This window comes from Coregonus clupeaformis, chromosome 11, assembly GCF_020615455.1.
Source record: "Coregonus clupeaformis isolate EN_2021a chromosome 11, ASM2061545v1, whole genome shotgun sequence".
NCBI classification, from domain to species: Eukaryota; Metazoa; Chordata; class Actinopteri; order Salmoniformes; family Salmonidae; genus Coregonus; species Coregonus clupeaformis.
This window is the reverse complement of record NC_059202.1, coordinates 29,212,520-29,227,656: the sequence shown is the minus strand read 5'-3', so window position 1 is coordinate 29,227,656 and position 15,137 is coordinate 29,212,520. Positions and strand designations below refer to the sequence as shown.

Genomic DNA, 15,137 nt, shown 5'->3' with positions numbered 1-15,137 from the left:
ATGTCCGTACTGTGAGACGCCTAAGACAGTGCTACAGGGAGACATGACGGACAGCTGATCGCCCTCGCAGTGGCAGACCATGTGTAACAACACCTGCACATGATCGGTACATCCGAACATCACATCTGCGGGACAGGTACACGATGGCAAAAACAACTGCCAGAGTTACACCAGGAACGCACAATCCCTCCATCAGTGCTCAGACTGTCCGCAATAGGCTGAGAGAGGCTGGACTGAGGGCTTGTAGGCCTGTTGTAAGGCAGGTCTTCACCAGACATCACCGGCAACAACGTTTTCTATGGGCACAAACCCACCGTCGCTGGACCAGATAAGATTGGCAAAAAGTGATTTTCACTGACGAGTCGCGGTTTTGTCTCACCAGGGGTGATGGTCGGATTCGCGTTTATCATCGAAGGAATAAGCGTTACACCGAGGCCTGTACTCTGGAGCGGGATCGATTTGGAGCTGGAGGGTCCGTCATGGTCTGGGGCAGTGTGTCACAGCATCATCGGACTGAGCTTGTTGTCATTACAGGCAATCTCAACGCTGTGCGTTACAGGGAAGACATCCTCCTCCATCATCTGGTACCCTTCCTGCAGGCTCATCCTGACATGACCCTCCAGCATGACAATGCCACACTGCTCGTTCTGTGCGTGATTTCGTACAAGACAGGAATGTTAGTGTTCTGCCATGGCCAGCGAAGAGCCCGGATCTCAATCCCATTGAGCACGTCTGGGACCTGTTGGATCGGAGGGTGAGGGCTAGGGCCATTCCCCCCCAGAAATGTCCGGGAAATTGCAGGTGCCTTGGTGGAAGAGTGGGGTAACATCTTACAGCAAGAACTGGCAAATCTGGTGCAGTCCATGAGGAGGAGATGCACTGCAGTACTTAATGCAGCTGGTGGCCACACCAGATACTGACTGTTACTTTTGATTTTGACCCCCCCTTGTTCAGGGACACATTATTCAATTTCTGTTAGTCACGTCTGTGGAACTTGTTCAGGTTATGTCTCAGTTGTTGAATCTTGTTATGTTCATCCAAATATTTACACATGTTAAGTTTGCTGAAAATAAACGCAGTTGACAGTGAGGACGTTTCTTTTTTTGCTGAATATATATATTAATTTTTTTGTACTATTACAAAACAATATTCTTATTGCTTACCCAGTTCTGGAGACCTCTCTTTTTTCATGTCGAGGCTGCTAGGCAGGTAGATGTTTCCAGGTGCTTACGAACGCAGTGGGAATTAGCGAGTAAGGCACTGTGGTTATACTGTTCCAGCTATCAGACGTGGGGTCATAACAGTCTAGAGTCTTGCAGCGCTGCGTCCCAAAGTAGCCCCCCACCACGTACAGTTTGTTCCCAGAGGCCACCGCATGGCAGCTCATTCTTTTAGAAGTCATGTCCCCAACACGAGACCACTGGTTGGTCTCACAGTCAAAGCGGTAGGCGGAGGCGGCGGTGAACTCCGTGTCTCCGCCCATTATGAAGATCTGGCTGCCCAGAACAGCAGCGGCCGTGTATCTCCACGGCTGTGGACACTCTGCTGCGATGGCCCAGCGGTTCTCTAGAGGGTCGTAGCACTGCACCTTGGAGGCCTTGTCTCTGTGGATGGTGGTGCCACCAAACACAAACAGCTTCAGCTTGGCGCTGACCACAGCCGCATTGCTAACACCATCTCTGAGCGGCGCCATCATGGTCCATTTGTTGGTGAGCGGGTCATACCGCTCTACCTGTTTGAGGGAGACTGAGGGGGAGGCAGGGAAGACGCCTGCTATGGCAGTGTGGCCACCCACCACATACAGCCAGTTCTCCAGTTCAGCCGAACCATGGCCGAACCGTGCTATCAACATGGGAGCGCCTTTAGACCACTCCTCGTGGATCGTGTCATAGATCCAAACATCCTTGGACACCCCGTTCTCAGAACCCCTTCCCCCAGTCACGTAGACCTTACAGCCGATGGCACAGGCACTGAACTCCTTCCTGGGACTCGGCAGATCTGACTTGGGGATGATCTCCTTGGCTTTGTGGTCCACCTGGTAGATCTTATCACACATGAAGGTCTGTCCTCCCAGGATGAGCAGCGTGTGGCCTGCCTTGCGGGGCCGAGCACAGGGGCTGGTGACCACCCCATCGTTCTGCAGGATCTTCTTCTTGCACTGCATGGCTTCCTCCACTATCTGCCGGCTCCTCTTGTCTGACATCACCAGCTCCTCGCAGGCCACCGCCTCGATCAGACACTCAGAGGGCAGCAGGGCCAGGCGGATGCCACCCAGCAGCTCAGGGAGGTAGTCCCTGCGGCCGTCCAGGTCGTAGCGCACCCAGCGCATCACAGCGTTGAACACGATATGCTCGTCCTCGATCTCCAGCTCGTCGCTGAGGATCAGGTCCAGCAGCTTGTCTTTGTTGAGGCCGTAGAAGTCCTCTGTGTCCCGCAACGCCTCAAAGTGCACCAGGCACATCCTCCAGGAGAGCTCATACAGCTGTTTGCACTGGTGGGCATCAGACAGCAGCATCATGCCCAGGCAGTTGGACGAGTGCAGGTTCTTCTCCAGGAACTCTGCGGCTGCGTCTCTGATGTCGTGGAACTGCAGCATGTCTCCCGCCTCCAGCAACGACTCTGCGTTCTCCTCGTTGATGATGACACGTGACGAGTAGGCAAAGTCCAGCAGCAGCTCCAACACCTCTGGATGCACACTGTCTCTGAAGTTCACCTCACTGTCCAGGCTCTCACGGAGCCCGCCACTGAACATGGCCTCAAAGTAGCGGCTGCATGCGGCCAGTACCGCCCGATGGCAGGGGAAGGAGCGGTCCCCCGCCAACAGCGTCACATCAGTGAACATGCACTGCTTGCGGAGGGTGTTGAGATGGGTGAGCACACTGTCTGGATGCGAGGGCTTATGGAACAGAGAGATGTTCATGGAGCCCGTGCTGGTCCGGGACTTGCGGTTTTCGTGGACGCTGACTGACATGGTTTCAGAGACCTCCAGGGAGTCGCTTGTCCTAATTTCTCCAACTACGGAAAAACAACAAAAACAGAAAAAGAAAATGAGATACGGAACAAACTGGTGGATATGTTTTTCCCAAGATACAATTTACTTCTAAAGCTGATCTCAATAGGGATTTATTGTTAATCAAAGAAACAACTTTCGTCGGATTCTTTACATCTACTCATTCTCCAAAAGTTAAGAGCGGACTTAAAATAACATCATTCAGATAAAAACAAAATATTATTTATGTATTACTGATACAACTTTGATCGTAAACAACCAAATGGGGGAAATGTATTCATTGTATAACTTAAATTTCTAGGCTACATCTAGATCATGTGATAACATGCTGCTTATTTGAATGCCATTCCTACATTGGAATAAGGCCTATTATTACAACACCGCTCTAAGCCTAATTACAGAAAATGGATCATCCTAAAGTGCATATGCCTATTTAAATCAAAACAAGTTAGCCTTGGCACTTGCAAAATCATAGGCCTATTCTAAATCAATCCAATTACTGTATTAAAAAAAAAATCAAAGTCAACACTATTTCTCTCATTTAAATGAACTGTGCTTAGTAGGTACAACATTAAGATGAGATTTATCGCTTGATGTCTGAAATTATTCAGCAGTCTCAGCATTCTTTATTAACAGAGCTCATATCATACTGCAGAGAAGGCCCACTGAGTAATGTGGGCAGAATGTGATCCTCAGCTATATTGCACCATCAATCCACTTAATTAATCTCCTGAGTAAAGCACACCTAATTGTTAAGAGTTTGTGGAAAAGCCTTTCAAAAATCAACCATACTTCAAAGTAACCAAATCCTATTTATTGAATTGTAGTAGAGGAGACATTACATAGGCTAGATACTGTATTATATATGGCCTACATGCATTTTAAATCATATTAAGCGGACTCCCATGCACTTATTTCATAGCATATCTGCAAATCTACAGTTGTGAGCCGGTTTATTAATGGTCAGTCAACACAGGGCATCCCTTTTAAAACTGTCTCTCCCACGTGCCCTCAAAGTAGTATAACAGTAATTCATACAAACCTCTTCAGAGCTTTCAAACTATTATTATACCACAGAGCATTCGCTTAGTGAAGTCATTCCAATCATATCCATTAGAATGTGTTTCTTTTAATCCTGTAGCCTAACAGAGGGGAATCTTGTGAGGTGTACACTGCTGCTCAATCACTACTGCTCACTCACTGTTAGTATTTCTACCGCATAGCAACACTCAAATCCCAAAAGGATCAAGTCTTCTTTTAACTACATGGCCTGGAAACAGACAGACAACTAAGAGTATATAAAAGCCCAGTTTCAGCAACTGAATTTTATAGTAGCAGCTCAAGTGTCTCTCTGTGTGTGTGTGTGCGCTGACATGCAGTTTGGGGTCCATAGCAGACAGAGGTTTGGGGTCAGTTGTGGCAGGTTTGGGGGGGGGGGTCACAGGCAGGCAAACACACATCAGCAGGGTGTTTAGAATGTCAATGTCGGGCTGACAGGGAACACAATGCAGCAGATCAGTCACAAAAGATGGGGCACACAGCAGGCCATGCAATTGAGCAAATGCAGAGGGGGGGTTGGTGGCCAATTGTCCTGTACCACTTACGCCGGCAAAAACTGCTGACCCAGGCGCAGGCACTGACTGTGAGGATCTGAGGGGGGGTCTGCATCAGGTCCCAAAAAGTGTAGAGGCCGGGCTGATAGAGCTGCTGTGAAGTCTGAGGGACGATGGAATAAAAAAACACATGATTTCCATTTGTGCCTTTCCTGTGTGGGGTTGCCTGACTCGCTTCTCATCTGTCTATTCAGCCTCAGGAAAGTTGTTTTCTAACAGAAGGTTCACCCAACAATTATTGATCAAATGGATTAGGGCTGGGGAATATTTCATGTAGCCAAAATTCATCAATATTACGATAAGGATAAGTGCAATACAGATGTGTATATTGTCAGATTTCAGCATGCTTCCAACACAGCGGCAGTTTCATTGTGATATATATATTTATGGCCATATCGTCCAGTTGTAGCATAGACAGTCAACACAAAGCGTTTTAAGTCAGAGGAAAAATGCTTTGCAGCTTTTGAGCTCGGACATTAATTAGACCGGGGAACCACAAAATGGCCAAAATAGTTAGTGTGGTGGTTTATGTTATTCAAATAAAATGTTTATTGGTCGCACACAGTTTTGAAGATGTTATTGCAGGTGCAGCAAAATGGTTGTGTTTCTAGCTCCTATAGTGCAGTAATATATAGCAAAACAATAACACACATAACCCCCAAAAAAAAAAAAAAAAAAACATTAAGACATATCAGAACAAGCAATATCAGAGTCTGGAATATAAATATATATGCATGTGAATGGTGTGTATAGACAGTATATGAATAGAAAAGGTGTGTACAGCAGTAGTCATATAGGATGAGCAATGACTAGAATACAGTAAATACATATAAAGTGGGTAAAACAGTATGTAAACATTATTAAAGTGAGCAGTGTTGACTATGTACATAGGGCAGCAGTCTCTAAGGTGCAGGGTAGAGTGCTAGCTGGTAGCCGGTTAGTGACAGTCTAAGGTTCAGGGCAAGGTACTGGGCGGAGGCCAGCTAGTGATGACTGTTTAGCAGTCTGATGGCCTGGGGATAGAACCTGTTTATCAGCTATTACTGCCAGTCATGCCAAGAGTGATCGAGACGATGCTGAATCATTCTCTGTGAGACTAACTACCAAACTTCCAGGACATTCACATATGAATGGGACCTCTTAATTTGATTGCCACCAGGCAACTCGGAAACAAAAGGTCCCCATTTTCCATCTTGTTTCTTCCCTCCGTAAACATCTCAGCCCTTCTGTCTAAAAGCCTTTCCAGGATCTTTTCACATAGTGTTGGCATTCCAGTGCTACTCCTCTATGTCAGACACAGGGAGGATGGAGGAGGACGGGGGGCTTTTTCAGGAGTCTGAAGCAAGGAACTTCTCTGCATTTGTGATGCTGACTGGATCACCAGCTGGTTTGCAGTCTGTCCTAATAACCAAGAGCTTCTATCAATCCGCAGGGACTCGACACAGACCCAACGGCACATTGGGAAATGGCTGGTGTCTGTGCAACTGAGGGCATGTGGGTTCAAACCCTCACACTACTTTGACAAGCCAGTGAGTGAGTAATGAAAAAGTGTTTGAAAGAACAGCTCCAGGGAGTCAGGGACATTCAAGCCAGGAGCTTTCAAAGATGAGATTCTCCTCTTAGTAGAATAGATGTGTGTCTTTGGGGGGGTGGGGGTGTGAGGAGTTAGGAGGGACTTAATCCTTCATGGATGAGAAACAATGGTTATGGAGGCCACTTTGCCCTCCTGTTCCCAATGGACCATTTAGCACATCTAAAACAGAAATAACAATTATATTTTGGACCGAATCGCCTATCTAAAGTGGGATGAATTTAATAATGTGTCTGGTCTGGTGTGACTTGGAAAAGGAAGATTTTAATTGTAAAAGTTGTGTTGTCAATGGTCATTGTAAATGAACCCATTTTCCACAACTAAGTCTAATAAAGCTATTTCGTTTTACTGCAGCACTAACTTTAGCTTTATTTTCTGAGTCACCAAGGTTCCAGTTTGCTTATAGCCTATTTTGCTGTAGCCCTGGAATTATGCATTTTGCTTTCAACGTCTCAGTAGACCAACCTATTTATGTATAGAAAACAATCCTGTTTAGTGTGTTATGAATATTATTAAACAGAGACATGTGCCAGCCAGCAAGATGTAGCTACACTGATAAATCATCTTGAAACACTGGGTGGTGGGCGGCTAGCCACTTCCACCCAAACAAATATCTGTGAAATAATTATCAAGTTAAAAGTATCACCTAGGCTACAACAGCTGTTGAGTGAATCAATTTCCATTTTAAAACTCCTATAAAAGTACAATAAGGTGAATTCAATACATCCAAAGGTGGTGTGGTTAGATAGCTTCAAATCTGGCAGAACTGTAGCGAGTAGCCACTGGAGAGTGCCATCGATTTCCTTCAGACAATCGAACACAAGCCACATGTGGCCATCAGGCCATGACATCAAAACTGGCATACCAATACATGTTGCACTGAAGGCTAGCTAATGAACAGTCCGATTATGACGATTGCGAAATGAATTGAAACGCTCACATTGTTAAGGCAAGTTAACCTGACTGCTGACAGCCATAGCCAAAACTTTATATTTTCAGACTGATCTGGTCAGGCCTTGCACGTTAGCGCTATCTAGCTAACTAATTATCGATGGTTTCGCCAAAGGACTAGCTAACCAGCTAGCTAACTAGCTAGCTCGTTAGATGAGTTAGAAAATAAACGATTTCTATAGTACCACAAAGTGGTATCAAAGAAACCCGTTTAACCCTATTTTAGCTAGTTATTCTATATATGCAAATAACTTTAACAGCTAATTTACCCAGCCAGCCAGCTAGCTAACTAAGTAGCAAACAAACAAACCAACTTTAGATGAAGTAACGACGTACCTAGCTACCCCTCTGTCAAGACTTCAGATGACAAGCTAGCAAACATTATCCAGATAAACATTTGCAAAGTAGCCTAATAACACTTGACTGTATACTCACATACATACGGTTGTTTAACGGGAATCCAAAATGTGTACTGTTTCTGGTTGATTGATTAAACCATGATTTTACTCTGAGTATTTGAGGTCCTTTCAAGCCACTTTGTCTGCAACTGGGTTCGGTCGGAGGTGGGAAATCAGAAAAAATGCGTATCCAGTGGTGTCTCTCTTGCAAGTGATTGGTGTCTCTTTACCCAATTCCGTGTATCTATTTCATGCAAATTTGCACAACAACCAATAAAAGTAGACATTTGGGTGCGATTTTGACAACTAATAGACCAATCGGATTAAACGACGAAGTGGGATCCGCCCTCCTCCTCTTGACTTGAACAGCAAAACAATAGCACGCCCGCTGACAATTACAGTACAGAGATAATTTGTAAGGGAAAGGGGAGACCTAGTCAGTTGCACAATGAATGTGTCTTCTGCATTTAACCCTTCCCCTCTCGCCTCAACCTCTTTCATAATTGTAGTCTTAAATTATTGTTTTCCTCAAGTCTTCTCACAAAGGTTAGGGCACTCCCTCTCTCCCTAGCCATGATTTTACTCTAAAGACAAGTATTTTAAAATATGCCACATCAACTCAACAATGAAAATGAACATTGAAGTTCAACCATTGAACAAGGAAAAATACATGCGAGACTGGTAGGTATTTTCATTCGGTTCATGTTTTGCACTACATTTACTTTTTTTTTTACTTGGTGTAGCTTCATGTCTATAATTTTGCCTTTGTCTAGTGTAGAGTTCCCTCTAGTGGAAGTAGGTCTACAACTGTACACCACTGCATATAGCCTAGAGTAAATATAACTTAACTTTGTTCACAGAAAAGCCATCTTCAAGGGAATTAATAAAGCACTTCAGAAGGAGGTAAGCAAGCAAGGTACATTATGCAGTCCAATAGAGATAGGCCTACAGAAGAATAGAGTCAAATGCAGTTTTAGGAGGAATTAGTATAGAACTGCAATGAAATCCCTTGAATGCCAGAGCGCAGCAGAGAAACATCCCTAATACTGGTACTTGCTAATTAGGGACACTGGAGATCAAGTAATCAATGTAAGCTGTTGTTTTGAAGGTAACATTTTAACCACAGGATAATGTCATCATGGTTACCAATTTTTCAACACAAACTTTGTATAAAATATGTTTAATTTGTACCTTTGAAACAAGGTCAGATCTTCAACGTTATATCCACTATCAGAAAAAAATTATAAGCTGAGAGAGTTAATCTATCTACAGCTATCCATTTGGTATCCCATCCAGGGTTTTAACTAAGGCCAGCCCTGCTTAGCTTTGATATTTGTCACTGACTAGTACCAATGTGTTATTGTGAGAATGATTATTGAGAGATCCCTTAAAAGCTAAATAGATTCACTGCTATTGAAGTCATTTCAAAGGGTAGATTTAACAGAGCAAATGAAACGTAACTATACTTTATAAGTCATATATCATCAATTATAAACTGGATGGTTCAAGCTCTGAATGCTGATTGGCTGAAAACCGTGGTATATGAGACCGTATACCACGAGTATGACAAAACACTTATTTTACATTACCAGTTTATAAAAGCAATAAGGTACCTCTGGAGTTTGTGGTATATGGCCAATATACCATGGCTAAGGGCTGTATCCAGGCACTCCAAGTTGCGTCGTGCGTAAGAACAGCCCTTAGCCGTGGTATATTGGCCATATACCACACCTCCTCGTGCCTTATTGCTTAATGATACTAGGCCTATATAGCATTTGCAAAGTAATTAACAGCTCAACCCAGAGTTCAACTAAAAATACACAATACATATAGGCCTAGGGTTTCAAGCTTTGGTTGATTTCAAATGTAATCTTCACGTTAAAAATTAATATGTTGGATTTACGTCTCCATCTCAACCAAAAATCTAAGTTAAAGAATAGGATTAAATCAAATCCAACTTTATTTAAAGTGCCTTTAAAGTTTGATTTGATTTGGTTCTATTCTTTAACTTAGATTTTTGGTTCAGATGGAGATGTGAATCCAACATATAAATTATTCATTTGTAAACAAACTGGATATTGAATTGTGTTTGGTTGCCAATGCAACCAAATGTCAACATTTGAAGGAGATGTATCTACAGTGCATTTGAAAAGTATTCAGATCCCTTGACTTTTTCAACATTTTGTTACATTACAGCCTTATTCTAAAATTGATAAAATTATTTTTTCCCCTCATCAATCTACACACAATACACCATAATGACAAAGCAAAACCAGGTTTTTAGAAATTTTTGCAAATGTATTAAAAATAAAAAACAGAAATATGACATTTACATAAGTATTCAGACCCTTTACTCTGTCCTTTGTTGAAGCACCTTTGGCAGTGATTACAGCCTCAAGTCTTCTTGGGTATGAAGCTACAAGCGTCTTTAGGTGCCTTTTTTGCAAACTCCAAGCGGGCTGTCAAGTGCCTTTTACTGATGAGTGGCTTCAGTCTGGGGTCTGAATATTTTTTGAATGCACTGTATCTACTGCTTGGATAGTGCCATCTATGCCACTGACTTAGGCTGGCTTTATTTCCAGTTTGTCTACAAAGTAATAATTTATATGTTGGATTCACTGCTCCTGCTCCTCAACTAAATCAAATCAAACTTTAAATGCACTTTAAATCAATTATTTAAATGTTGATATTTGGTTGCGTTGTCAACCAAACACAATTCATTATTACTTTTGAAATTTCATAATACAGTAGAAACCCTAAAGTTAAGGCTATATTGCAAACTAATGTAAGAGTATTTATTCAACCTCAAAATGAGTAACACATCCATGGCCACAATTTGAGGTTACTGTTACTATAAATGTCTTCTTATGTAATCATAGAAAGCCTGCATGTTCAAGATAGCAAGTCGTAGGTCTGTGGAGATCTTCGCAATTGCTATAATAATCTGTGCAGAATCTCGAACAGTATTGATCACTTGCACTATGTACTTTTATTGTAATCTCAATTTAATGTAATCACCCAAAATCCAACGTTGAAATGACGTGGTGTGTCCAGTGGGACACAACCAAGCCATTTTCAAACCTCAGTGGTTGGCCATAATAGCATGAAAAAAAACAGAAGGGGGGAGGATGATGATGGAGGATACATTTGAGGACATGGCGACAAACACCAACCCTTCCCTTTGGCCCCCTAACTCTTCGTTGTTAGTAGACCGAATGAAACTGCTAATGGGAGGTGAGCAACTGTAAGAGTTAAGAACATACTGTAAATTCACTCCACAGCTAGCTTGAAATGTCGCTGATGCAGCCATCCACAAGATACCTTTTGTTTGGCTCAATTCGTTTACATGTTGTCAAGGAGCGCGGTCACGTGTGTTGCGAAGCAGAGGATCAGTGGTTCGAGCCCAGTATGGGGCAGTCGGACAGCGGAGGAAGCTAAGCTGTTAGCAGCACAGTGACCCCCATAACACAACAACGCTTGATATGTGCTGTAGTAGCAGACCGAGGTGTGCTCCCAAATAGTGCAGTAAGTTGTTGGTCATTATATGGCCCCAGCAGTCTTCTTAGAGCCATACTGGATCAGGTTAGGTTAGAGATACTGAGTGGGGTATTTCTCACAGCTGATAGTAAAGTAGCACATTTCAGGTCATTGAGCTCGTTGTGGTTTTGCAGCAGTCCCATATTTAGATGTCTGATACCTATCAGTGAAACTGAATAATGTGTTGAGAACAGCCTGTGATCTGGCACCAGATGGATTATCAAAATAAATCTATGGAAGTAGGCGAGATTTGAACAGCTGGGAGGGGTATTTGCACCTTCAGTTGCATGATTGCCATATTATACAGCCGATTTGGCACCAATGGTCCTTTTTTTCCAGAACGAATGTTTATTCCATAAAGGCTTCATTGCGTGGCTCATAGTTTGTGAACAGATTCTCATATTTGTGATTGACAATGGTGTTCTGGTTATCCATGATAATTATGTACAATATGTTGACTCTGCCTTACAGACACATTTGCTTGCCAGTATTTGGTATTTAGTTTAATCCAGACAGGGACAATAACCCTTACCATTTGATTCAGTAGACTAGAGGGCAGTTATCCCAGGGTCGTTCCATTTGATTCAGTAGACTAGAGGGCAGTTATCCCAGGGTCGTTCCATTTGATTCAGTAGACTAGAGGGCAGTTATCCCAAGGTCGTTCCATTTGATTCAGTAGACTAGAGGGCAGTTATCCCAAGGTCGTTTCATTTGATTCAGTAGACTAGAGCAGGGGTTCCCAACCTTTTTTCCCCAGGGTCTCCTTTTTCAAATTTTTATCATTGTTTATTGAGATAGCCTATATTAAATACACCACCAGCTTGATTTTGTTTAATTTGAGGACCTAGGAAAATGCTGTTATTTTGAAGCTCATTTCCTGCAATTCTACAAGACTCATTATATATTTTAGATTAGTTAGGCTATTTAATAATAATAATAATAATAATAATAATAATAATCATAATAATAATGGATAAGGAAAATAAAGTAATGACCCGTTTCCCCAAATGTTATTCCGCTACCAAATATGTTTTATGATAATTTAAATGAACCCTCAATTTCATTTTACATATTCTCTTCTACAGAAAGTGAATAGATCAATTGATAGTGACAGTCATACATTGTATAAGATTACTTTCCAAGCAAAGTCCAATTTCTTTGACATCTCAACTTTAGAAGGTCGTAGCTCAGCCTCTGAATGTCATGGAGACAAACCAACGATATTCCCATGTGCATCAGTCAAGTCTTCCTCTGGCGTTTTTACAGCTTGTTTCTAGCCTAAAGCATCGCAGATTTTTGCATCGTTTTAGATTGGTATAAACCAGTGTTGTGTTCGAGACCACTTAAAGGCGAGACCGATTCAAGACCAAGACTGGAGAAAATCGAGTCCGAGTCAAGACCAAGACCGGAAGGGGGACAAGACCGAGACCAGAAAAATGCAAGTCCAATTCAAGATCATGATTGTAATTTTGTCAAATCACCACCATAATAAGATTTCAAAATGTCCATTAGGTCTGTGGTCATATTTCAGAACAACATGGATTCTTTAGACATTCAGAATTGCATGGGGGCCTTCTATGCCTTCAGAGAAGAGCGAAGGATTAATAAAATAATGATGATAATATAATGATAATGATATTATTGTCAATGATGTTCTGATGTAATCTCTTCAGTTTTTGTTGGAAAGGAAAAGGTTAACGCTGAAGAAAAAAAAAGGTCCAATCAGGATTTTTCTTTGCTGGTCTCTGGGGAGATAAATCTAGCTAGCTAAATCAGCCATGGGCTAGGCCATCAGAAGCTAGATAAAGTAATCTGCCGTTCAACTGTATTAGGGCAACATTTTGGAGTGAAAGTAGAATCAACCAATCACATTTTGACTTAATGGGAGGGACTGTTTTTACAAAAGCGTATGGAAACTTCTGCCTTCTTGAAGGCCAACAGGTAGGTCACTGCGCAATAGCGAGCAGTAGTTTCCCACGGTCTAGCTAGCTAGCTTTTGTTGCCGGCTAGTTTGCAGCAGCTGCAGCAGGTGTTATCAAAGAGGATGTTGTTGCTAATTTGTTAGCTTCTCCCTTTTCAAGAATAACTTTCACAAGAAGCTACATTTCAAATGATCATCATCTGGTGAGTGGAACTTTTTTTTTTATGCAGCGCACTTGCTGTTGTGAGCCATCTCTTTGAAAATAACTTGTGTGTGAAACATTGTTGCATTTAAAGTGGAACTGACAGCAGTTTAGCAACATGAAATTGTATTCAAATCTGTTCATATACACCCACAGAAAGAATATGACACTTAAAAAACAAACATTTTCTGACACGTAAACACTTAGATAAGGTAATTTTCATAAATTCTTAGAATGTTTGGGAATTATACTAAGGCATTTGTGAACATTCTATAGCAATATAGAGTGGGAAAGCGGCTGTGCGTTTGGACAATGAATAGACACTGCAGTAAATAAAAACGAATAAAAACATCTGTCTTGGTGGGCTTTAGCCAATCAGAGCTACAGTAGGCCTTTATACAAACAAGTAATTTGCCACATGGGCCTGCCGTCATTCACTTTGAACCTTACTGTGTGTTTACAGGCATTAGAACGCATTCGCAAAAAGCCACAAAATACACCTGAATGGATTTTTGAAAATATTTAAACACCACAGGAGTCCTCTTATATTTGGAAACTATACAGTCCTATTGATCAAACAGCCATGAAAAGGTAGGCTCTCTCTCCCTAAGTTATGCACATCAACAACAACAAGATCAACAACTAATGCTAGCCAGAGCAAGATGAGCTAAAATCTAATGATAGGAACATTAGATATACCCTCGCAAACTTTTTCAGCAAGTTGGCCTTCAAAATTGCACTTATAAACGATGGGGAATTGTAGCCTCCTCGTTCTTCTGCAGCTTGCCTGCCAATGCATGCTTGTCCCAACCCAAGCACCCAAGCTAATTGGCTAAAGTTGGCTAGTTTGCTAGCTAGCTACTTCCAGACATACATGAGAGAACACCTCACTCTGACCATTTAACTCGCTGTAGCAGAGCTGGTTATGCTGTTTACATGTTATCTAGCGCGTTCTTGACTAACTATAGTATTTTCTGTCTACGTTTACTGACACCGGTCATGTTCAGCGGGTGTTGCGCGTTCGTAATTCATCAGTTATTCTGCGCTCTGGCACACTCAGACGAGAGTGCTCTGAAATCGGAGTACATAGCCAGAGTGAATTTGCGAACGCAAGAGATATGCTAACTGGATAACAGTCGTTCAAGTTCTTGCTAGCTAACCAAATGACACCTGCATCTCTAGCTGTGTATAGCCACCGAAAAACGATATGAGGGGAAAAAGTCAGTCACTCACCCACTCCTCCAATGGAATGACATCCTCCTAGCTAGCTATCTAGCTAACGTTAGGCTCTGTGTTTTTAGCTTGCTATATAAATAGATACACTAGCCTATTAGCCACCTTATAACTGACTTGTGATCATTGCCCTCGCTAGTTTGATTGTATTGACATTCCCAGCGTTAGTTAGATTAGTCTGTTTTTGTCCAGAATATTGAGTAATTGAAACTGAAACAGTGCATCCCCAATGGAGGCAGCAAACAATGTACCAGGCCAGCTGTGATTTACAACCTGATAGCAATATTGTTTGGACTACCAAGAAATGTATTGGTGAATTATATTAATCATGCATTGAACTGCGTCCATCTATTCTGCCAACAATGCCTTAGTGTACGTCATGGAACATTAAGTCAAATATAACCTATTTTCTAAACCTCTTATAAATTTGGTTTTGTAGCATAAACTGGGAATTTGATATTTTTTACTGATATTATGACTGTCTGTTTGTTTCATATCTGCAAAGTAGTTAAAACGCTGTCAGTTCCACTTTAAACTTTAGGTCACCGGTTACTTTGTGTGCTAAACGTGAAATACTTTTCGCAATGGGAAGTAATAGTTGTACATTTCAATTGGGAAATGCTTAATGGTTGTGTTTTTGTATTCTTACGATTGGGACCTACTGGCTCATTATGTCCTAGT

General features: G+C 42.1%; 1 protein-coding gene across 6 annotated transcripts in view; it reads right to left on the bottom strand.

Moving 5' to 3' along the window:
- The window catches only part of LOC121576746 (kelch-like protein 25), a 34,314-nt gene extending 26,376 nt beyond the window's left edge, over nt 1–7,938 (bottom strand). For 2 of the 6 annotated variants that reach the window (XR_006002519.2, XM_041890152.2), the window contains exons 1-3: nt 7,601–7,938; nt 4,615–4,726; nt 1,164–3,015 (exon numbers count right to left, since the gene is read on the bottom strand). Coding sequence is in view for 2 of the 6 variants with exons in the window: in XM_041890152.2 (XP_041746086.2) it covers nt 1,202–3,015; nt 4,615–4,726; nt 7,601–7,606 (1,932 nt within the window). In the remaining 4 variants the exon portion in view is untranslated. Of the gene's footprint in view, nt 1–1,023; nt 1,064–1,163; nt 3,016–4,614; nt 4,727–7,600 lie in introns of those variants that run through there. The other 4 variants (XM_041890151.2, XR_006002520.2, XR_006002521.2 and 1 more) reach the window with 4 other exon arrangements.
- Nucleotides 7,939–15,137: the final 7,199 nt, after the last annotated feature.